The sequence below is a fragment of the Saccostrea echinata genome, unplaced genomic scaffold (assembly GCF_033153115.1).
Source record: "Saccostrea echinata isolate AGI-Se365-2 ecotype Australia unplaced genomic scaffold, CSIRO_AGI_Sech_v1 ptg000022l, whole genome shotgun sequence".
Taxonomy (NCBI): domain Eukaryota; kingdom Metazoa; phylum Mollusca; class Bivalvia; order Ostreida; family Ostreidae; genus Saccostrea; species Saccostrea echinata.
The window spans coordinates 6,921,003-6,944,925 of NW_026889771.1; the positions used below are offsets into that span (position 1 = coordinate 6,921,003).

Consider the following 23,923-nt stretch of genomic DNA (forward strand, 5'->3'; position numbering starts at 1 on the left):
ATCGATGAATCAGGCTACAGTCCATGAATACATTTTCATTAGGGAACAGTGTTAACGTTTTCTCACGCAGCCCGTCCCTTATTATTTTGTATACTGCTTGCAAATTCAGGAACTATTTCCTTTTACGGAACTTCTTTCTTCCCCTACCGATTCTAAAAATACGCTTGCAATTATTCTATAGTCCTAAACATTTTAACATACTATTGTTATCGGAGTGCGTGGCCTAATGGTTAGCGCACCTGCCTTTCAATCCAAGGGTTTTGGGTTCGATCCCTGCTGGAGGAGCAATTTTTTTTTTTTTTTTTTTTTTTTTTTTAATTTTGGGCATTTTTCTACTTTTTCTCAACCCAAGTGACACGGAAACACTTAAAAAGGTGGAAAGGCCTCTAATTGTTCTTTGAACAATTAGTCTCCTAGTGTTTTATTAGGTCTTTCCACCTTTCTGTGGAAAGACCTATTGAAATGCTTATGTTTATTATTATTATTATTATTTTTCCGTTACCGCCTTTTGAACCGAAAGACTTTTTGAAGAACTTTATAGTTCATGATACTCGACATCAAAAGTTATTTCGAAAAACTACCCAACGAGTATGACCTATGACCCCTTTCGGAGTTCTTGCCCTTTAAACGAAAAACCTTGTTATCGCTACTCCTTCGAAATCATAAACCGCAGAGGTACGAAACCTTAACCAATGTCTTCGACTAACTGAGTACTCGCTTCAAGGTTTCACTGCGAAAGAATTCGTCGACCCCTTTTATGAGTTATTGCCCCTGGACGTTTCTCATGTTTACGAATAATGAAAAACTTTTCTAAACGACAAGTCGTAAAGACATGGGACCAACTGCATAAGATTCTTTGACCTTAGACCTTGAACTTAAGGTCAAGGTCAAAGGTCAAGGTCATTCAAAATATAAGAAAATAAGCTCTTTTTATAGCTCTTTTGTCTTTCAACATATACTACATATCTTTGCATATTTAATATGTCCTTCTAAAAGTATTATAAAAATTTCATTCTTGTCCCCCAAGCTTGACCCATTCAAAAGTTGTCATCCCTTTCGCAATAAAACCTTGTTATCGCTACTCCTCCGAAACCGTAAACCGTAGACATTCCAAACCTTCATCAGTGTCTTCGACTCATTTAGTACTCTCTTCAATCTATACAGTGCGAAAGGGTTCTTCGGCCCCTTTCATGAGTTACTGTCCCTGAAAGTTTTTGCTGCTTACATTTAATGAACTTTTTTTTTAAAACGGTGTATTCTAGAGACATGGGACCAACTACATCGGCATATTTGACCTTTGACCTTGAAATATAGGTCAAGGTCAAAGGTCAAGGTCATTTAAAAACATAAGAAATTCCTTATATATGTGTACAATATAGCAATAAACCAAGTGACCTTGAACTTTGACCTTGACCTTTGACCTTGGGTCAAATGGAAAAGTAAGGACATGCATTCAGCTCCAGTATCAGGTAAAAACATAGAAAGTAAAGATTTCTGGGTTTGTTTGTGTGTTTTTTTTTTTTTTTTTTTTTAAATGACCTTGACCTTTGACCTTGACCTTTGACCTTGACCCAAAGGTCACAATCAGGCTTAAGGATATGGAAGTAGTTACAATTCTTAGTTTAAAAGAGGCATAAAATAAATAATTCATCCCCCCCCCCCTCTTAAAAAAAAAAAAAAAAATCACATCAACAACAACGTAGAATATTACTCTAGAATCCAAACCAGACCTCGGATCGACACCAGATTTGGTACAAATGTAGTATAGACCTCAGAAAAACTTTCTGGAGAGTTTTACGGTGAGTCCTATAATTTTATAAAAGTCTTGAAGTTTCACGGCAAAAACTACAAGTTCTGTTGTGTTTGAAATTTAAGTGCAGGTGAACGAAGAAATGATCTAAACCTTTTATCGGCTATTTCTTCAGATGTCGTTAGTAGCATTTAATTCTCCTGATATGATACAACATTTTAATACCCAGCATTCTCTCTTTCTTTTACATTTGGAATTTATTTGATTTTTATTTAGAATTAATCAGTTTCCAGAATTAGCGATTTTCGGTATATTAAAAACAATTCTCGCTTTCATTGTCGTCTTTCCCTTCTAAAAATGCATGTTGGGAATTTAATTTGGGCTACACATATTTAATTTAACCCAAAGAAATGCTTATTTAAATGTTTCATATTTATTTCAGGATATTCAGTCAGAAATGTTCAAATCCGAACCCGATCTTTTAAGCTTACAAGGAAGCTATTCACAAAAAAATCAGCATGCTCACAATATCGATGAATCAGGCTACAGTCCATGAATACATTTTCATTAGGGAACAGTGTTAACGTTTTCTCACGCAGCCCGTCCCTTATTATTTTGTATACTGCTTGCAAATTCAGGAACTATTTCCTTTTACGGAACTTCTTTCTTCCCCTACCGATTCTAAAAATACGCTTGCAATTATTCTATAGTCCTAAACATTTTAACATACTATTGTTATCGGAGTGCGTGGCCTAATGGTTAGCGCACCTGCCTTTCAATCCAAGGGTTTTGGGTTCGATCCCTGCTGGAGGAGCAATTTTTTTTTTTTTTTTTTTTTTTTTTTTAATTTTGGGCATTTTTCTACTTTTTCTCAACCCAAGTGACACGGAAACACTTAAAAAGGTGGAAAGGCCTCTAATTGTTCTTTGAACAATTAGTCTCCTAGTGTTTTATTAGGTCTTTCCACCTTTCTGTGGAAAGACCTATTGAAATGCTTATGTTTATTATTATTATTATTATTTTTCCGTTACCGCCTTTTGAACCGAAAGACTTTTTGAAGAACTTTATAGTTCATGATACTCGACATCAAAAGTTATTTCGAAAAACTACCCAACGAGTATGACCTATGACCCCTTTCGGAGTTCTTGCCCTTTAAACGAAAAACCTTGTTATCGCTACTCCTTCGAAATCATAAACCGCAGAGGTACGAAACCTTAACCAATGTCTTCGACTAACTGAGTACTCGCTTCAAGGTTTCACTGCGAAAGAATTCGTCGACCCCTTTTATGAGTTATTGCCCCTGGACGTTTCTCATGTTTACGAATAATGAAAAACTTTTCTAAACGACAAGTCGTAAAGACATGGGACCAACTGCATAAGATTCTTTGACCTTAGACCTTGAACTTAAGGTCAAGGTCAAAGGTCAAGGTCATTCAAAATATAAGAAAATAAGCTCTTTTTATAGCTCTTTTGTCTTTCAACATATACTACATATCTTTGCATATTTAATATGTCCTTCTAAAAGTATTATAAAAATTTCATTCTTGTCCCCCAAGCTTGACCCATTCAAAAGTTGTCATCCCTTTCGCAATAAAACCTTGTTATCGCTACTCCTCCGAAACCGTAAACCGTAGACATTCCAAACCTTCATCAGTGTCTTCGACTCATTTAGTACTCTCTTCAATCTATACAGTGCGAAAGGGTTCTTCGGCCCCTTTCATGAGTTACTGTCCCTGAAAGTTTTTGCTGCTTACATTTAATGAACTTTTTTTTTAAAACGGTGTATTCTAGAGACATGGGACCAACTACATCGGCATATTTGACCTTTGACCTTGAAATATAGGTCAAGGTCAAAGGTCAAGGTCATTTAAAAACATAAGAAATTCCTTATATATGTGTACAATATAGCAATAAACCAAGTGACCTTGAACTTTGACCTTGACCTTTGACCTTGGGTCAAATGGAAAAGTAAGGACATGCATTCAGCTCCAGTATCAGGTAAAAACATAGAAAGTAAAGATTTCTGGGTTTGTTTGTGTGTTTTTTTTTTTTTTTTTTTTTAAATGACCTTGACCTTTGACCTTGACCTTTGACCTTGACCCAAAGGTCACAATCAGGCTTAAGGATATGGAAGTAGTTACAATTCTTAGTTTAAAAGAGGCATAAAATAAATAATTCATCCCCCCCCCCCTCTTAAAAAAAAAAAAAAAAATCACATCAACAACAACGTAGAATATTACTCTAGAATCCAAACCAGACCTCGGATCGACACCAGATTTGGTACAAATGTAGTATAGACCTCAGAAAAACTTTCTGGAGAGTTTTACGGTGAGTCCTATAATTTTATAAAAGTCTTGAAGTTTCACGGCAAAAACTACAAGTTCTGTTGTGTTTGAAATTTAAGTGCAGGTGAACGAAGAAATGATCTAAACCTTTTATCGGCTATTTCTTCAGATGTCGTTAGTAGCATTTAATTCTCCTGATATGATACAACATTTTAATACCCAGCATTCTCTCTTTCTTTTACATTTGGAATTTATTTGATTTTTATTTAGAATTAATCAGTTTCCAGAATTAGCGATTTTCGGTATATTAAAAACAATTCTCGCTTTCATTGTCGTCTTTCCCTTCTAAAAATGCATGTTGGGAATTTAATTTGGGCTACACATATTTAATTTAACCCAAAGAAATGCTTATTTAAATGTTTCATATTTATTTCAGGATATTCAGTCAGAAATGTTCAAATCCGAACCCGATCTTTTAAGCTTACAAGGAAGCTATTCACAAAAAAATCAGCATGCTCACAATATCGATGAATCAGGCTACAGTCCATGAATACATTTTCATTAGGGAACAGTGTTAACGTTTTCTCACGCAGCCCGTCCCTTATTATTTTGTATACTGCTTGCAAATTCAGGAACTATTTCCTTTTACGGAACTTCTTTCTTCCCCTACCGATTCTAAAAATACGCTTGCAATTATTCTATAGTCCTAAACATTTTAACATACTATTGTTATCGGAGTGCGTGGCCTAATGGTTAGCGCACCTGCCTTTCAATCCAAGGGTTTTGGGTTCGATCCCTGCTGGAGGAGCAATTTTTTTTTTTTTTTTTTTTTTTTTTTTAATTTTGGGCATTTTTCTACTTTTTCTCAACCCAAGTGACACGGAAACACTTAAAAAGGTGGAAAGGCCTCTAATTGTTCTTTGAACAATTAGTCTCCTAGTGTTTTATTAGGTCTTTCCACCTTTCTGTGGAAAGACCTATTGAAATGCTTATGTTTATTATTATTATTATTATTTTTCCGTTACCGCCTTTTGAACCGAAAGACTTTTTGAAGAACTTTATAGTTCATGATACTCGACATCAAAAGTTATTTCGAAAAACTACCCAACGAGTATGACCTATGACCCCTTTCGGAGTTCTTGCCCTTTAAACGAAAAACCTTGTTATCGCTACTCCTTCGAAATCATAAACCGCAGAGGTACGAAACCTTAACCAATGTCTTCGACTAACTGAGTACTCGCTTCAAGGTTTCACTGCGAAAGAATTCGTCGACCCCTTTTATGAGTTATTGCCCCTGGACGTTTCTCATGTTTACGAATAATGAAAAACTTTTCTAAACGACAAGTCGTAAAGACATGGGACCAACTGCATAAGATTCTTTGACCTTAGACCTTGAACTTAAGGTCAAGGTCAAAGGTCAAGGTCATTCAAAATATAAGAAAATAAGCTCTTTTTATAGCTCTTTTGTCTTTCAACATATACTACATATCTTTGCATATTTAATATGTCCTTCTAAAAGTATTATAAAAATTTCATTCTTGTCCCCCAAGCTTGACCCATTCAAAAGTTGTCATCCCTTTCGCAATAAAACCTTGTTATCGCTACTCCTCCGAAACCGTAAACCGTAGACATTCCAAACCTTCATCAGTGTCTTCGACTCATTTAGTACTCTCTTCAATCTATACAGTGCGAAAGGGTTCTTCGGCCCCTTTCATGAGTTACTGTCCCTGAAAGTTTTTGCTGCTTACATTTAATGAACTTTTTTTTTAAAACGGTGTATTCTAGAGACATGGGACCAACTACATCGGCATATTTGACCTTTGACCTTGAAATATAGGTCAAGGTCAAAGGTCAAGGTCATTTAAAAACATAAGAAATTCCTTATATATGTGTACAATATAGCAATAAACCAAGTGACCTTGAACTTTGACCTTGACCTTTGACCTTGGGTCAAATGGAAAAGTAAGGACATGCATTCAGCTCCAGTATCAGGTAAAAACATAGAAAGTAAAGATTTCTGGGTTTGTTTGTGTGTTTTTTTTTTTTTTTTTTTTTAAATGACCTTGACCTTTGACCTTGACCTTTGACCTTGACCCAAAGGTCACAATCAGGCTTAAGGATATGGAAGTAGTTACAATTCTTAGTTTAAAAGAGGCATAAAATAAATAATTCATCCCCCCCCCCCTCTTAAAAAAAAAAAAAAAAATCACATCAACAACAACGTAGAATATTACTCTAGAATCCAAACCAGACCTCGGATCGACACCAGATTTGGTACAAATGTAGTATAGACCTCAGAAAAACTTTCTGGAGAGTTTTACGGTGAGTCCTATAATTTTATAAAAGTCTTGAAGTTTCACGGCAAAAACTACAAGTTCTGTTGTGTTTGAAATTTAAGTGCAGGTGAACGAAGAAATGATCTAAACCTTTTATCGGCTATTTCTTCAGATGTCGTTAGTAGCATTTAATTCTCCTGATATGATACAACATTTTAATACCCAGCATTCTCTCTTTCTTTTACATTTGGAATTTATTTGATTTTTATTTAGAATTAATCAGTTTCCAGAATTAGCGATTTTCGGTATATTAAAAACAATTCTCGCTTTCATTGTCGTCTTTCCCTTCTAAAAATGCATGTTGGGAATTTAATTTGGGCTACACATATTTAATTTAACCCAAAGAAATGCTTATTTAAATGTTTCATATTTATTTCAGGATATTCAGTCAGAAATGTTCAAATCCGAACCCGATCTTTTAAGCTTACAAGGAAGCTATTCACAAAAAAATCAGCATGCTCACAATATCGATGAATCAGGCTACAGTCCATGAATACATTTTCATTAGGGAACAGTGTTAACGTTTTCTCACGCAGCCCGTCCCTTATTATTTTGTATACTGCTTGCAAATTCAGGAACTATTTCCTTTTACGGAACTTCTTTCTTCCCCTACCGATTCTAAAAATACGCTTGCAATTATTCTATAGTCCTAAACATTTTAACATACTATTGTTATCGGAGTGCGTGGCCTAATGGTTAGCGCACCTGCCTTTCAATCCAAGGGTTTTGGGTTCGATCCCTGCTGGAGGAGCAATTTTTTTTTTTTTTTTTTTTTTTTTTTTAATTTTGGGCATTTTTCTACTTTTTCTCAACCCAAGTGACACGGAAACACTTAAAAAGGTGGAAAGGCCTCTAATTGTTCTTTGAACAATTAGTCTCCTAGTGTTTTATTAGGTCTTTCCACCTTTCTGTGGAAAGACCTATTGAAATGCTTATGTTTATTATTATTATTATTATTTTTCCGTTACCGCCTTTTGAACCGAAAGACTTTTTGAAGAACTTTATAGTTCATGATACTCGACATCAAAAGTTATTTCGAAAAACTACCCAACGAGTATGACCTATGACCCCTTTCGGAGTTCTTGCCCTTTAAACGAAAAACCTTGTTATCGCTACTCCTTCGAAATCATAAACCGCAGAGGTACGAAACCTTAACCAATGTCTTCGACTAACTGAGTACTCGCTTCAAGGTTTCACTGCGAAAGAATTCGTCGACCCCTTTTATGAGTTATTGCCCCTGGACGTTTCTCATGTTTACGAATAATGAAAAACTTTTCTAAACGACAAGTCGTAAAGACATGGGACCAACTGCATAAGATTCTTTGACCTTAGACCTTGAACTTAAGGTCAAGGTCAAAGGTCAAGGTCATTCAAAATATAAGAAAATAAGCTCTTTTTATAGCTCTTTTGTCTTTCAACATATACTACATATCTTTGCATATTTAATATGTCCTTCTAAAAGTATTATAAAAATTTCATTCTTGTCCCCCAAGCTTGACCCATTCAAAAGTTGTCATCCCTTTCGCAATAAAACCTTGTTATCGCTACTCCTCCGAAACCGTAAACCGTAGACATTCCAAACCTTCATCAGTGTCTTCGACTCATTTAGTACTCTCTTCAATCTATACAGTGCGAAAGGGTTCTTCGGCCCCTTTCATGAGTTACTGTCCCTGAAAGTTTTTGCTGCTTACATTTAATGAACTTTTTTTTTAAAACGGTGTATTCTAGAGACATGGGACCAACTACATCGGCATATTTGACCTTTGACCTTGAAATATAGGTCAAGGTCAAAGGTCAAGGTCATTTAAAAACATAAGAAATTCCTTATATATGTGTACAATATAGCAATAAACCAAGTGACCTTGAACTTTGACCTTGACCTTTGACCTTGGGTCAAATGGAAAAGTAAGGACATGCATTCAGCTCCAGTATCAGGTAAAAACATAGAAAGTAAAGATTTCTGGGTTTGTTTGTGTGTTTTTTTTTTTTTTTTTTTTAAATGACCTTGACCTTTGACCTTGACCTTTGACCTTGACCCAAAGGTCACAATCAGGCTTAAGGATATGGAAGTAGTTACAATTCTTAGTTTAAAAGAGGCATAAAATAAATAATTCATCCCCCCCCCCCTCTTAAAAAAAAAAAAAAAAATCACATCAACAACAACGTAGAATATTACTCTAGAATCCAAACCAGACCTCGGATCGACACCAGATTTGGTACAAATGTAGTATAGACCTCAGAAAAACTTTCTGGAGAGTTTTACGGTGAGTCCTATAATTTTATAAAAGTCTTGAAGTTTCACGGCAAAAACTACAAGTTCTGTTGTGTTTGAAATTTAAGTGCAGGTGAACGAAGAAATGATCTAAACCTTTTATCGGCTATTTCTTCAGATGTCGTTAGTAGCATTTAATTCTCCTGATATGATACAACATTTTAATACCCAGCATTCTCTCTTTCTTTTACATTTGGAATTTATTTGATTTTTATTTAGAATTAATCAGTTTCCAGAATTAGCGATTTTCGGTATATTAAAAACAATTCTCGCTTTCATTGTCGTCTTTCCCTTCTAAAAATGCATGTTGGGAATTTAATTTGGGCTACACATATTTAATTTAACCCAAAGAAATGCTTATTTAAATGTTTCATATTTATTTCAGGATATTCAGTCAGAAATGTTCAAATCCGAACCCGATCTTTTAAGCTTACAAGGAAGCTATTCACAAAAAAATCAGCATGCTCACAATATCGATGAATCAGGCTACAGTCCATGAATACATTTTCATTAGGGAACAGTGTTAACGTTTTCTCACGCAGCCCGTCCCTTATTATTTTGTATACTGCTTGCAAATTCAGGAACTATTTCCTTTTACGGAACTTCTTTCTTCCCCTACCGATTCTAAAAATACGCTTGCAATTATTCTATAGTCCTAAACATTTTAACATACTATTGTTATCGGAGTGCGTGGCCTAATGGTTAGCGCACCTGCCTTTCAATCCAAGGGTTTTGGGTTCGATCCCTGCTGGAGGAGCAATTTTTTTTTTTTTTTTTTTTTTTTTTTAATTTTGGGCATTTTTCTACTTTTTCTCAACCCAAGTGACACGGAAACACTTAAAAAGGTGGAAAGGCCTCTAATTGTTCTTTGAACAATTAGTCTTCTAGTTATTATTATTATTATTATTTTTCCGCTACCGCCTTTTGAACCGAAAGACTTATCAAAAAGTTTTATAGTTCATGATACTCGACATCAAAAGTTATTTCGAAAAACTACCCAACGAGTATGACCTATGACCCCTTTCAGAGTTCTTGCCCCTTGTACGAAAAACCTTGTTATCGCTACTCCTTCGAAACCGTAAACCGTAGAGGTACGAAACCTTCATCAATGTCTTCGACTTATTGAGGGGACTCTTCAATCCTTTCATTGCGAAAGTATTCGTCCACCCCTTTTATGAGTTATTGCCCCTGAAAGTTTTTGATGTTTACGAATAATTAAAAATTTTCAAAACGATAAGTCGTAGAGACATGGGACCAACTGCATAAGATTCATTGACCTTTGACCTTAAAATATATGCAAAGGTCAAAGGTCAAGGTCATTGAAAATATGAGAAATTAGGCTCTTTTTATATCTCTTTTGTCTTTCAATATATATTAAATATCTTTGCATCATTAATATGTCCTCTTAAAACTATTTCAAAGATTTCATACTAGTCCCCGGAAATTTACCCCTTTAAAAGTTATTGCCCCTTTTACTGAAAAACTTGTTATCGCTACTCCTCCGAAACCGTAAACTGTAGAGACACAAAACCTTCACTAATGTCTTCAGGGTCTTTAGACACAACTTCAATCTATTTAGTGCGAAAGTATCCGATGACCCCTTATATGAGTTATTGCCCTTTAACGTCTTTGCACTTACTATTAAATCTTTGAAACTAAAAGTCGTAGAAGTATGGGGTCAAGTGCAATGTGACCCTTGACCTTTGACCTTGAATATTTTTTAAGGTCAAAGGTCAAGGTCATTTCAAATTTTTAAATTTTTTCATTTTTTCTATCTTTCAAGCCATTTATGGATTCTTTTTGTATAAAAATTTACTTTAGAGAGTAAAATATAAAAATTAAAGAAATTTAAAGAAGGTGGAAAGACCTCTAATTGTTCGAGAACAATTAGTCTCCTAGTTATTATTATTATTCTTTTTCTTCCCGGACTTTTGAAACCACAAGACTTATCGAAAAACTTTATTGTTCATGATACTGGATATTAAAAGTTATTCCGAAAAACGACCCAACGTGTTTGACCTATTACCTCTTACAAAGTTATTGCCCCTTTTGCAAGAATAGCTTGTTATCGCTACTCCTTCGAAACCGTAAATCGTAGAGATACAGAACCTTCACCAATGTCTTTGACTACTTGAGAGGACTTTTCAATCTATTCATTGCGAAATGATTTGTCGACCCCTTCAATGAGTTATTGCCCCTGAAAGTTTTTGAAGTTTACAAATAATGAAAATTTTTCAAAACGATAAGTCGTAGAGACATGGAACCAACTGCATTAGATTCTTTGACCTCAGACCTTGAAATTTTTGTAAAGGTCAAAGGTCAAGGTCATTCAAAATTTGAGAAATTAAGCTCTTTTTATATCTCTTTTGTCTTTCATTATATACTAAATCTCTTTGCATCTTTAATATGTACTCTTCAAACTATTTCAAAGATTTCATACTTGTCCCATAAGATTTACCCTTTTAAAAGTTATTGCCCCTTTCATTGAAAACCTTGTTATCGCTACTACTCCGAAACCGTAAACCGCAGAGACACGAAACCTTCACTAATGTCTTCAGGGCCTTTAAACACAACTTCAATCTATTCAGTGCGAAAGGATCCGATGACCCCTTATATGAGTTATTGCCCTTTAACATCTTTGCTCTTACTATTCAACCTTATGACTTTGAAACTAAAAGTCGTAGAAGCATGGGGTCAAGTGCAATGTGACCCTTGACTTATGAACTTAAATAATTGTTCAAGATCAAAGGTCAAGGTCATTAAAAATTTTTTTTAAATTTCATTTTTTCCATCTCTCAAGCCATTTCTTGTTTCTTTTGTATAAAAATAAACAATAGAGAGTTAAATATGAAAAATATATGAAATTTAAAGAAGGTGGAAAGACCTCTAATTGTTCGAGAACAATTAGTCTACTAGTTGTAATAAGCAATGGTTTAATCGGGACTGTAGAAACGCTAGAAAAAAGTTTCATCTCGCTAAACGTATGTATAATCGAAATAAATCGACCGAAAACAAGCGTAATTTGAATGCTATGAGTAAAATATATAAGAAAACAATGGATGAGAGCATAAAAAATAATAGAAAGAATATTGCCAAAAAACTCAAAGATTTGCATTCTACAAATCCCAAAGATTATTGGAAAATTTTGAATGCATCCGATAAAAATAAGAAATGTGCTGTTGATATAAATGACATGTATAATTTTTTGAAAGATATGAATGAAGATAAAAATTGTAATGTTGTTCCTGATAACTTAGATGAACAGGAAGATGTAGCGAATTTTTCAAATGATTTTTCAGTTGATATCCTAAACTGTGCTATCAGTGATGAAGAAATACTGAACAGTGTCAAAAAGCTTAAAAATAACAAAGCATGTGGTTTTGACAAAGTGTTTAATGAACATATTACTTCAACAATTACTGTATTTTTACCCGTATATAGAAAACTGTTCAATTTAATATTTGATTCAGGTACCGTCCCGGATGAATGGTTAATTGGCATTGTTAAACCTATTTATAAAAATAAAGGTGATCCAACACAACCAGAAAATTATCGACCCATAACATTATTGAGCTGCTTAGGAAAATTATTTACAAGTATTTTATGCACACGTTTGGAAACATTTGCTGAAGAAGTAAATTTAATTAATGAGAGTCAAACAGGGTTTAGAAAAGGGTACTCAACTTTAGATCATATAGTTACCTTACAGTTTTTATGTCAGATTTTTTTTCAAAGAAAGAAAAAACTTTTCTGCGCTTTCATTGACTTTAAACAAGCCTTTGATACGGTTTGGAGATCTGGATTGTGGCATAAGCTATTTAAGAGTGGGGTTAGTGGAAAATGTTTTAACTACATCAAAAATATGTATATAGGAATTAAATCTATGATAAATCTGAATGGCACAATCACAGATTATTTTAACTGTAATGTTGGTGTTCGCCAAGGTGAAAATCTATCGCCTTTTTTATTTTCCTTATATATTAATGACCTGGAAGAGTTTCTCTCGGACAGAAATATTATTGGTTTACAAAGCATAACTGACGCTATTGAAGAAGAATTATATGTGTATCTTAAGCTTTTCATTTTGTTATATGCAGACGATACTGTTATCTTGGCTGAAACAGACGTAGATCTGCAAAAGGCTTTGGATGATTTTTATTTGTATTGTTCACAATGGAAACTTAATGTTAATGTTAGTAAGACAGAAATTCTAGTGTTTTCTAAAGGACCAATGTCAAAAAAGGTATTTTATTATAATAATAATGCAATTGAAAATGTAAAAGAATTCAAGTATCTTGGGATAATATATTCACGCTCAGGTTCATTTTGTAAGGCCAAAAAACATTTATGTGAACAAGCACAGAAAGCAATGTATGGTGTTATAAGGAAGATAAGACAATTTAACTTACCAATTGAATGTCAGTTAGATCTTTTTGATAAAGTTGTTGTTCCAATTTTGACTTATGGCTGTGAAATTTGGGGTTATGAAAATCTCGACATCATTGAACGTGTACATTTAAAATTTTTAAAACATATTTTCCATTTAAAGAGTAGTACGCCCTCGTATATGGTGTATGGGGAGACTGGGCGATTCCCATTGTATATTAATATTTATACAAGAATGATCTCCTACTGGTTAAAATTACTTACCCCGAATTCTTTAGAAAACAAAATAGTTTGTGTTTTGTATAAATATCTATGTTCTCAATATTTTCAAGGAGGTCCAAAAAACCTATGGGTAGATTTCATTTATAAAATTTTAACCTCTTGTGGGTTCTCCAACATTTGGTATGAACAAAGTCCCATTGACAGGAATTGGGTACTTGCAGCAGTGAAGCAAAGATTAAGCGACCAATTTATTCAAAAATGGCATAGTGATATAAATAATTCATCAAAAGGTCAAATTTACAAAATTTTTAAGAGTGATTTTGGATTTGAAAAATATCTAAGTATTTTACCTAGTAAACTCCAAAAAATACTAATAAAATTTAGAACTTCAAACCACCACCTCCCAATTGAAACTGGTAGATGGTTAAATATTCCACTGGATGAAAGAGTTTGTAAATTGTGTAATACAGGGCAAATAGCAGACGAATATCATTTCATCCTAGAATGTAAAACATTGAACAGCATCAGAAAGAATCTTTTACATCCCAGATTTTGTAAAACGCCGAATACACTTAAGTTTTCTGAAATTATGTCAACGACAAACTTAAAAACTTTAAAAAACCTTTGTATATTTATATCTAAAATAAACGACACCGTCTGTCCTCCATAATTTAAATGTTATCATACCATTTTTTTTTCTTCTTTTCTTCTTTCATTGTATGTTTATTGCTATACTATGTACATATGTATATGCCCCTCATTTATGCTATTGTATCATAATTATATTTATTATTTTTGTCACAATTATGACGACTAATTTATTGTACCTCATGTACCACTGATGTTGGTGTGAGTGAATAAAATGAAATGAAATGAAATGAAATGAAATTTGCTCTGCTCCCGAATTGTATTGTTTCGATGGACTTTTGAGCTTAATTACTGTTCGTTATCTCCATATTTCATTTTGTTCAAATATCGTCTTTTCAGAGTCGGACTACTGATGACTTATTTTTAACTTTAAAAAAAAAACTGTCAAGAAATGCAAAACTGAAATAATATAATTCCACAAGTCAGATAAGAACAGATTTAAGATAAATTGGGAAAAGGATAATACTAAAATTCCAGATTGGGGGGTTCTTTCTGAAAATAATTTTCCATTTTCAATCTTTTAATCTGCATTTTTTCAGTGCTATATAATATAATACACAACTGTATGCGGATGCAGGAGATTAACATTTTATTTATCTACAATTTCTCAAGAGTATTATGCAGGGATATCATGACTACGAGGTATGAATGCAAACTTTGGTGAATAATGGTGTCTCTCCATGCAGGCATTGTCGACTCCATGACGTATCAATGCATACATTACCTAACTTCATGGTCTCTCAATGCAGGTATTGGCTCTAGAAAGCGTCAGGAAAAGCCTGCATTGGCTCTTGAGAGAGTCAGGCAATGCCTGCATTGGCTCCTGGGGTAGTCGGACAATGCCTGCATTGAATTTTGAGTCATTCAAAGTCTGCATTGGCCCTCAAGAGTGTCAGCCTATGTCTGCATTAGCCAACAATTCACAAGTTACCTCAACAGATAGTCATAAAATTCTTACATCGGCTTTACTATTGAAAGGTTTTTAAACATTTTTAGACATTGTTGATTCTCAGCGCATTTCCCAAATAATTTTTATTTTTGAAATAGTCGTTAAAGCATTGCAAGTTTATTCATTTTCCTATTGTACAACTACATTCTGTATTCCTTTATCGCCAAAATTAATCATTACATTTACACAGATTTCAACTGCATAATTATGTGATCAGATAAAAACATCAAAATAAAAACATAAACTGCATGGAATATAATGGAAACTTTCAGTAAAGACTTTGCAATATTGGAAATAAGTAATTTTGAGAATAATATTTGTATAAGTCTACTTTTTTATCATAAAAAACTGTCTTTTGTCAACTTTCATTCACTTTGATGGTAGAAGCCAAGATTTCTTTTCATATCACCCATAGCATTGATCTTGAATTTAAAAAATATGATCCAGGCCAAAAAACATTAGTGTGGAGTTGATTAGAACAAAGAATGATCTGCAAAAAATTTTTTTTAAGATGAAGCATCATTTAAGTGTCTACATAACACATTCTATAAAATAAAACAACAAAATCTTTTCAAAACCCACACCAAACAGACAAAACACGAGTACACAATCGTATAATTTTTTTTTAAATTAGTTTATCTCTCATACACAGAGAATCACGTGTGATTATGTTTCCTAATAACCACATTCAGTACGCGCCTCTCCCAAAACTGTTTGCGATAATTTAAGCTAAAGCTTGAAACATAAACATGCAACACCACATATCCCTGCAATGAACTGAGGACAAACATTACACAACTGTCTAGGAATCTTACGTTTTCTGCAAAAATAGCGAAAGCTGATATTTTGTTATCAGGGAGCTGGACTTTGAATGAATTTCCAACATACCGACTTTTTATTGCATTATTTCTCCCGACTTGCTTTGCACGTGCAGAAACTCTTCTTCAGACATACATTCATCTATTCCTGTATTCCTCGGAACTCAACAACAGTTACTGAAGAAATCATGCAGGCACATGCAACATGTACCACAACCAAAGACCATACGACCACCAATCTTACCCTTTCTTATTTGTGTAACTAGCGGTAGAACTAGTACTTGAACTAGTAGAACTTGTCGAACTAGCAAAACGACTCGACCCACTTGAATCTGAATCCCGCCTTTGCTCATTCTTCGTTTCTTCTTCAGAATCCTTGGTTATTGTATCGGCTGGTTTATTCTGGTCTCTGTGAGATAGCATTAATTTTTCATAGTTTGTTCGGAATCAACCGTTGAACAAAAATATATCTCATTAACTCAGCTGAATTATGTTGAAAAATATTATCTGAATTTAGACATAACCAAGTACATGTAACTTGATAAAATACTATAAAACTCTTGAAGACAACATTACTAAGTTGAACATATCTGATGAACAAAACAAAACAATCCTCATCATATTTAGTGAACTACCATGCAGTGAACACAGCCTACGACAAACCAGTCCAGAAAAAAAACGAAACTTTGTGCAGAGAAACATAGACTTCTTTCATTAAAGTCATCTAACTTTGTTAATTATTAGCATGCAGGTCAACCAATCATCATGCATTGTTCACACCCACTTCACGAGAACCCCTCGCTTACCGATCTGACCAAGCTACTGAGCTGGTGCTGCTAGACCTGGGCGTTCTAGTTTTATGACTAGTGTATTTTTGTTTTGTTCTTTCTCTGAAAAAGTGACATTGTGATGATATACATTTTTTGCAAACAATGTGTGCGAGGTATCATGCTTCTTGCTTCACGCATGCGCCTATAATGAAAAGATATTATTAATTCTATATATTCTAAAACTATGTGGACTAATGCATCACGGTCATCAATGGCTAAATATTGATATTCTGTGCAAGAGATTAACCATACCGGGCCAGAGAATCGCTTGCTTTTGAAAGAGAGCTTGAAGAATTGGATTTAGTATCACCACTGGCCTTCTCCATATTCTCTCTGTAAAAATATTCTACTGCTTTAAACGTTTGAGCTACGTCTTCAATGTTATATTACCAAGAAAACATTTAATTACAAGGATAAACTCAACCTAGAAGGAAGTGAGATTCAACAAAAACAGCAGCACTATCATGCAACACACGGATCTTTGTAGCGTAGCTTTGTGTAAAGCTCTACAAAATCTTACCCTGGAGGGTTTGAGTGAAGAAAATCGCGAAGTTTTGGATGTGGTCTTCTAGACCTTTTTCTGCAAATGATATATCGAACTCAGTCAAGTGCTGAGAACTTAAAGCTCTTCGTGACTATTTTATCTCAGCCAAAACATTCAATAGTGTACAAAGATCAGAGATAATCGAATTTAGCATGGATATAAAAATACAGCAGCCACCACTTTGTTAAACCCATTTTCACCCTAAAAAGTAAATAGAAAAAAAATAGTTGAGCATTAAACTGGTGAATGAAGATTTATACGTACTTAATCTCTACTTTGGAAGATGCATCTTTACTAGCTGAAAAGTAGGATCTTCTGTATCTCTTTTTGTGTTCTCGCATTGTGGATCGCACTGAACGTTCATCATCATCATCTGATTCGTCAATGTAGATGATCTGCTGATATGGAGGGTGCATGAAATATGGCGGCATCATTGACCTGTATAGACCTGGTGGAGCAGCGGCAAACCTTAAGGGACCTGGAGGTCCTCTTTGACTACCCATCGGAGGTCCTCTATGACTACCCATCTGCCTACTGAGGTGGCTTCTCTGTGTTCCATGTGGAGACCTCATGACTCCATTTGGCACTCGTGTTTGCAGTGGAATACCATTTGGCGCGTTTCCGTTCATGTCATATTTTGGTTTTGGTGGCGGTTTTCGGTGCCGTGGCTTTGCAGGTCCACTTGGAGGTGACAACCTTTGTAATGAAAAGATACTTTGAACAAGTCATGCGGATAATAATAAGAAATATTTATTAAGACTGGTCATACATTCTGAAAGACTGTGAAATGCGGACAAAACAAATTTACGCAGTAGTGTTTTACTTTTATCACAACAAATGACATACTTCGATATGATGTACAAGCAGACATGAGATTTTCTATGCCAATTTTTGCTTTCCGTCAATTATGGAGTTTTGTTTTTTGTCAATATTATGAGAGAGATAACAGGGGGCCAAATCTGTTACACACACTGACGCATACAGGACGTTTTCTGATATGGGATTTGTTGGAAATCAATCTTTTGTGACGACCAACATAAGGAAGTATTTTACTGGTTAAAAATCATCACAGATATTGCACCATTATATAAATAACTATAAAAAATGTAATTAATTAGGGGTTTTTTTTCCTTACATAGTTTCACATGACAAATTGACGGATGTATTTTTATTTATTATTATTCATTATTATTTTCCTATTAAAGCTTTGCTCTTTTCCATTTGTCTTTCACAAAGAAAAAATGTATCTGCATTGACCGTATTACACTGTATCTATTCAGGCAAGACTTTTAAATGTCATGTAAAATCAATAGAATAGGATCGACACTTCCTAGTTATATCTTTGTTGCAATGCATTCAACCTTAAAAGTATATACTATGATAAAACACAAGCAAATTTCATTGTGTACTGTAAGGTTGCGTGCATTTATCGTAGCAGTATAGCACAAATAATTTCTTGTATAATACCTTTTTTTCAATTTGGTTAAATTTGATCAAGAAATTCCAGGTAATGGGTGAAAAGATAAAAAATTAATTACACAGTAAATGATCAGGAAAACTTCCTTATTCGGGTGAGCTAAAACAAAATAATAAAACCAGAATCAATATCATTTTTTGCTAGTTAAGGAAAATAAACCTTCAGATCTTATTGATATACTGATCATTTACATGTAAATCTTGACCCAGCTGACGACAAAACTCTACCCACCGGTAACAAAGAATGGCGGACACGATAACTATGGCCATCAACATGAGGCCTGCTGCTATGGTTGATCCTATGATACCATCTATCCCGACATCCAGAGCGGAGGCACCTGTCAATTAGAAAACAGACGTTAAAGGAGGGTAGTGATGGCTGCAGACACCAAAGCCGTTGCCTTGGGTGTGATGATGGTTTTAGAAAGGTCTACATTTAACTTGTGTACGTATCTTAGCAGTAAATCACACCTGTCAATGGAAAATTGGCATGTTTCAGTAATATGGATTTTAATATATTCTATGGGAAGTGTCTTTATCGATCGTTCAGAGGGCACTATATATATGTATTTATATAATTACTAAGTTTATGTGAAATATTTGAAGCGCGATTATAAAATGCTTTATTCTAGCATTTATATATTAAAAAAAAAAAAAAAAAACAAGTGTTATTGTCCATTGCTTAACAATCCATTCATACCAAGTTTTCGTATAATATATTAAAGGAAGAATTCTAATATCAGTGTCATTTCTATTAAACGTCCTAGATCAGGGGGAGGGGGCACGGGAATCAATAAACACACATAAACAAAAGTTTCCGAGATTGTAAGTATATATGAAAAACAACAATTTAACAAAACAACTGAACAGACAATTTGAACCACGCAACAAACCGTGATGAATATTTCCTCTTTAACATTCTGAGAGAACTCATTGTATGGATTGTTTAACATAGTAAGAATATTCACCTGAGAATGAAACTATTTACGAACCCATACCCCCCACCCCCCAAAAAAATGTTTTCCCTCTTTAGAGGTCTGTAAATTACAAGTAAAGCAAATAAAACATACATATCTATTCTACAGAAAGCAAAGTTCATGACAAATCGGAATTGTATGGGCCAAACAAATTTTATTGCAACAATTAGTCAAAATTGAAACATTTGAACAACCAGTCATCAATTTTTATGAATATTTTATAAAATAGGTGTGATGCATTATCAGACTGAAATATATAGCCATAACAAAAAAATTACCAAAAGTAAAAGGTTGAGGCTTCCTCATAAAAATACCAGAGTCTGTTCTATTATCTTTTTCATTGGTCTGCACGCCTACATACCGGTCGACAAGAAACCAATCAAAACATATAGATTACGCAAGTACGAGTACTACGTTTGGAATAGAGCGACGTTTTGATAAGATTTTATTCTTTGCCTTGAAACTGGTTCTCTCTGGGGATATCATGGGGTTTGTTCATTTGAATTGAATCAAACTGGAAGACAGAGAAATCAAATTTTTATTCTGTACGATATACGACCTCTCAGAAGTTTTCATCAAATCTATTAAATATTTTGCTAACTTATCATACATGTATTTGCAAATTATACTATTTTCATATGTTTGGTTAGGTCCCTGGTATGTATAGACTGATAATGTCATTGCATTCTTTGAGTTTCATCGAATTGTGAGGCATAAAGTGTACATCTTTGATCCCTCATCAGATAAACTTGAAATCGTGATCGACACTTCTAATGGATTTTCACCTTATTTGCATTAAATACTAGTACATTACTGTACGAGTATAGTAAATTTTAAAAATGTTTCGTTTATCGATCACTATTTTACCATTCACGATACTCAGTATGCTTATTTATATTTCGATACAATTATGTATCCCTAAATGATATCATATTATGGACATTATAAGTACGAAATTAGCACGTGTATGCCACGACCCTATATGCAAATTGCGGTTAGAAATATTAACATAACGATATGCAATTTAACCGAAACGCAAAGTATTCAGTTTATTTAATTGTAAATTGAATGTTAATCTAATTAAAACGTACAAGTAATCTACGTACAATATGAAATAAACAAATGTGTCTGGAGTTCCGTGTCACATGTAATCTGATGTACAAATTAATATTGAATAATATATGTTATATACAAAGGGTGTGTTACGAAGTTTTTTGTAACAAATTAATTTATTTCTTCCTAGTTCCTCTAATCTATTTTTACAGGAGAATAGTGGAATTTTCCTCCGTTTGGTGTCATCCACCTTAGCTCTTATGAATAAATCAAAATATCAACGCAACGCCATTAAGGAATTATTCATAAGTAAACATACACATGTAAATTTAAAACCGGTTCCCTTCTTTTCGTTATCTTATCTCTATAATTAGAATCTCTGAGATGACCATTACATATTGATCCAGATCATTATTTCTGCGGTTGTTCAACTAAATCCAGGTCGGTAATTAGGTAATATCATATACCTGTTGATTTTTACAAAGCTTAACTTTTGTCAAAAGTATTAAGGAGACGTAACTTAACTTTCGTTAAACGTGGCTAAGAAGATGCATAATTCACGTTTTTGTACGCACATAATGAATCGAGTCATGCATAACAGCTAAATTATATACATTACTTCTAACCCACATTTTTAAATTCTCCTTACAGAACTATTGGAAATGTGATTTAAATCGATAAGGAAGTGGTTTGCACTTCTGGGCCAAATGGTGCATTTCTGAATACGAATATGCAATTGCAAATTGACCTGCATATATAATTGAAAAAAAAGTAAACTGCACTGCACAATTTGCCTAGGGAATGCAATTAAAAAAAGTGCAACTTTGATTGCAAAGTTTCGATTTTTAGGAATTAGCTTAGGAGGGTAAACTGCAATGCATAATTTGAAAACATAAAACATTGAAAATATGCATGGTCAGTTAAAACTTCCTGGACTTTGTTGAAATTATTGATGGTAGGCTCCCAAAGGCGATATTCAGTACGTGTTCATTCAATCCCTTTTTTTACAATACATTTGTGTTTCTTTCCGGATAATGAATGCTTAAGGTGTCCGGATAAAGAAATGATTTTCCGGTCATTAATTCGTGTTTATTAAGGTGGTTTAACACCTAGCTGTGCCATAATGCGAAAGCAATTAACGCGTTTCTACAGAAAAAAGAACCACAATTAATACTTTGCAATATGTGGTACACAGCCATAATTTTGTGTTCCCTGTTTTTAAAGTTCAGAAAGCGGTTATTTGCAGGGCAAATGACACTTGCACTTGCCATTGTCCGAATGATGTCGTAAAATTCCCTTTTACACACTGTCCGTGCCCTCAGGTCCCCGCCAGTCTGGCGGATACCATTGAAGAGAAGTAAATCAAAAAGCCCTATATATATAACTTTTAAAAATAAATGTATGCAAATCAAATACTGACCAATGTATCATTGATTGTTAGGACTTATAACTCCGGTTTGAGTCAACCTGTCAACAGAACCTAAACCAACATTATATAACACGGCTCAGTAGACCACATTTTGATCCTTTGTGTTGATTAGTCAAATAGGGGTGGATAAATACGTGTTACACCACACACAGACAGAAATTCAATGCAGTACTAGTTAATCTTTAAAGATCCTAAATCCGCCCTCAGCTTTTAATTTTTTGCACCTTGGTCGGTTCACGATATACTTTTTCTCAGTGTTTTGACCTTTTGGTCTGTTAGTCTTTTTAAAAGTCCACATCTCTTTTTGATCAGTCTTGCAATCATGCATGGAACCGTTCATTTACATATCAAATATTTTCGCCGATACTGTTAACGCCTCCAAAATAAACAGCAATTGCAATATGTGTACCCTTTCTGAATACCACAATGTTCCTTTCTTTTGACGACAAGTGGAGCATTTATTGGATCATCTTACACCACGTTTTGTCGTAATTGGGAATCCAGACAATGTGCAGAAATGTTCTATAAATAATACTCTTAGAAGAAAAGAGGAAACCACTAAGGGTGCTTTAATCATATGTTATAAATAGACAAAAATTAGAGGTCCCTGGCCCCACCCTATTTCATATCAACTATTAAACGAAAGAGACTTGATAAAAGAACTAGTAAACTGATTATCAAAATTGTATGTGTACAATAAAAGACTGAATTTTAATTTGAAAATACTTATGAGGGTCAAAAAGTTACAGCATAGGTAATGACACGACTACACACGGAAAGGAGGCAAAAAGAAACTTACCTGGCAAAGACATCAGAAGACACACAACTGTAGCAGAAACAGAAGGAGAATCCATTTTTTGCGTCTGATCCTTGAGAAATCCGAAATTTTGTGACCGAGGGACACAGACCAACAGACTAGGAAGTTACATTTCTGCTTTAAGAATAAAACCGGCCTCTTCCACACTCCTAGGTTCTGAACTTTACAATATTTGCTTTTTAAACAGGCGTAAGTTGGGTCGACAATTCACGGCTGAGCGATCGCTTAAGAAAGAGGCACTTCATAACTAATCGTCTCAAACTATGAATATACACACAAAAACTGTAGACAACACTTTTTGTGGTTTCATTAATGTACTTCGTTACATTTTTTGACAAAAAGCAAAGGCGCCCTTGAATCCAAAGGTGAAATGAGGTAGAAGTATGCGAAGATCAATACGATGAAAATCAATCAACAGAGTCGCATAATAAACTGTGAATGTGTACAGTGGAATCCATCTATTTCATTCTGTTACCAAATCAATGTCAAATTCAGTTATCATATATACGCTATAAATAATTCATTTTTGCGTCTTTCAAACCATTGATTTCATTAAGATTGTGAAGTCCGCATAATTTACAATGGCGATACTAGGTAATTAGAATACGGTCATTATTTAGTGTTGAACCTTTTTTCCTGACGTAAAACTTCAAAATTAGATGCACAGAAGTGGTCACAATTCACCAATGCATCAGGAACAACGATGCAATTTACGTCATTGCAACAACAGTACTACTTAAAAATTCAGACAGCCAAAGCACTGCTTCGCAATCCTTGACAGTTTCCTGCCTCGCGTTCTCTTCACATAGCCTTTTTAATTCAATCCTCACTTTGTTAGGGGATTATCCTCCCAGTAGAAAGAATTTCTTTCCCAGTACTTATAGGCAAAAATCTTGCAATTCTAAGACTTCAGAGCAAAGTGGGTTTTTTTTTTCTCTGTCATTGAAATGACGGGTATTCTCGGCAAATAAAAATGTACATGTAATTAATTTTTCGGTATAGTTATATGGAAAATAGCTTAATATCCAAAGCATTCAAGCCATAGTATCATGAGTAGTTTAAATTCTAGCTAGCGCTTCTGTGTTATTAGTCCCCTACCGGTGAAACCGGAGGGGACTATAGGTTTCCTCG

General features: G+C 34.2%; 1 protein-coding gene across 3 annotated transcripts in view; it reads right to left on the reverse strand.

Annotated features, from left to right (window-relative positions):
• The window catches only part of LOC133190317 (serine/arginine repetitive matrix protein 1-like), a 44,566-nt gene extending 21,351 nt beyond the window's left edge, over nt 1–23,215 (reverse strand). Inside the window, exons 1-5 of one of the 3 annotated variants that reach the window (XM_061325863.1) lie at nt 22,775–23,215; nt 18,749–18,854; nt 17,305–17,736; nt 17,017–17,076; nt 15,911–16,075 (exon numbers count right to left, since the gene is read on the reverse strand). In XM_061325863.1, the coding sequence (XP_061181847.1) occupies nt 15,911–16,075; nt 17,017–17,076; nt 17,305–17,736; nt 18,749–18,854; nt 22,775–22,829 (818 nt within the window). In that variant the 5' untranslated portion in view covers nt 22,830–23,215. The remainder of the gene's footprint in view (nt 1–15,910; nt 16,076–17,016; nt 17,077–17,304; nt 17,737–18,748; nt 18,855–22,774) is intronic. The other 2 variants (XM_061325864.1, XM_061325865.1) reach the window with 2 other exon arrangements.
• Nucleotides 23,216–23,923: the final 708 nt, after the last annotated feature.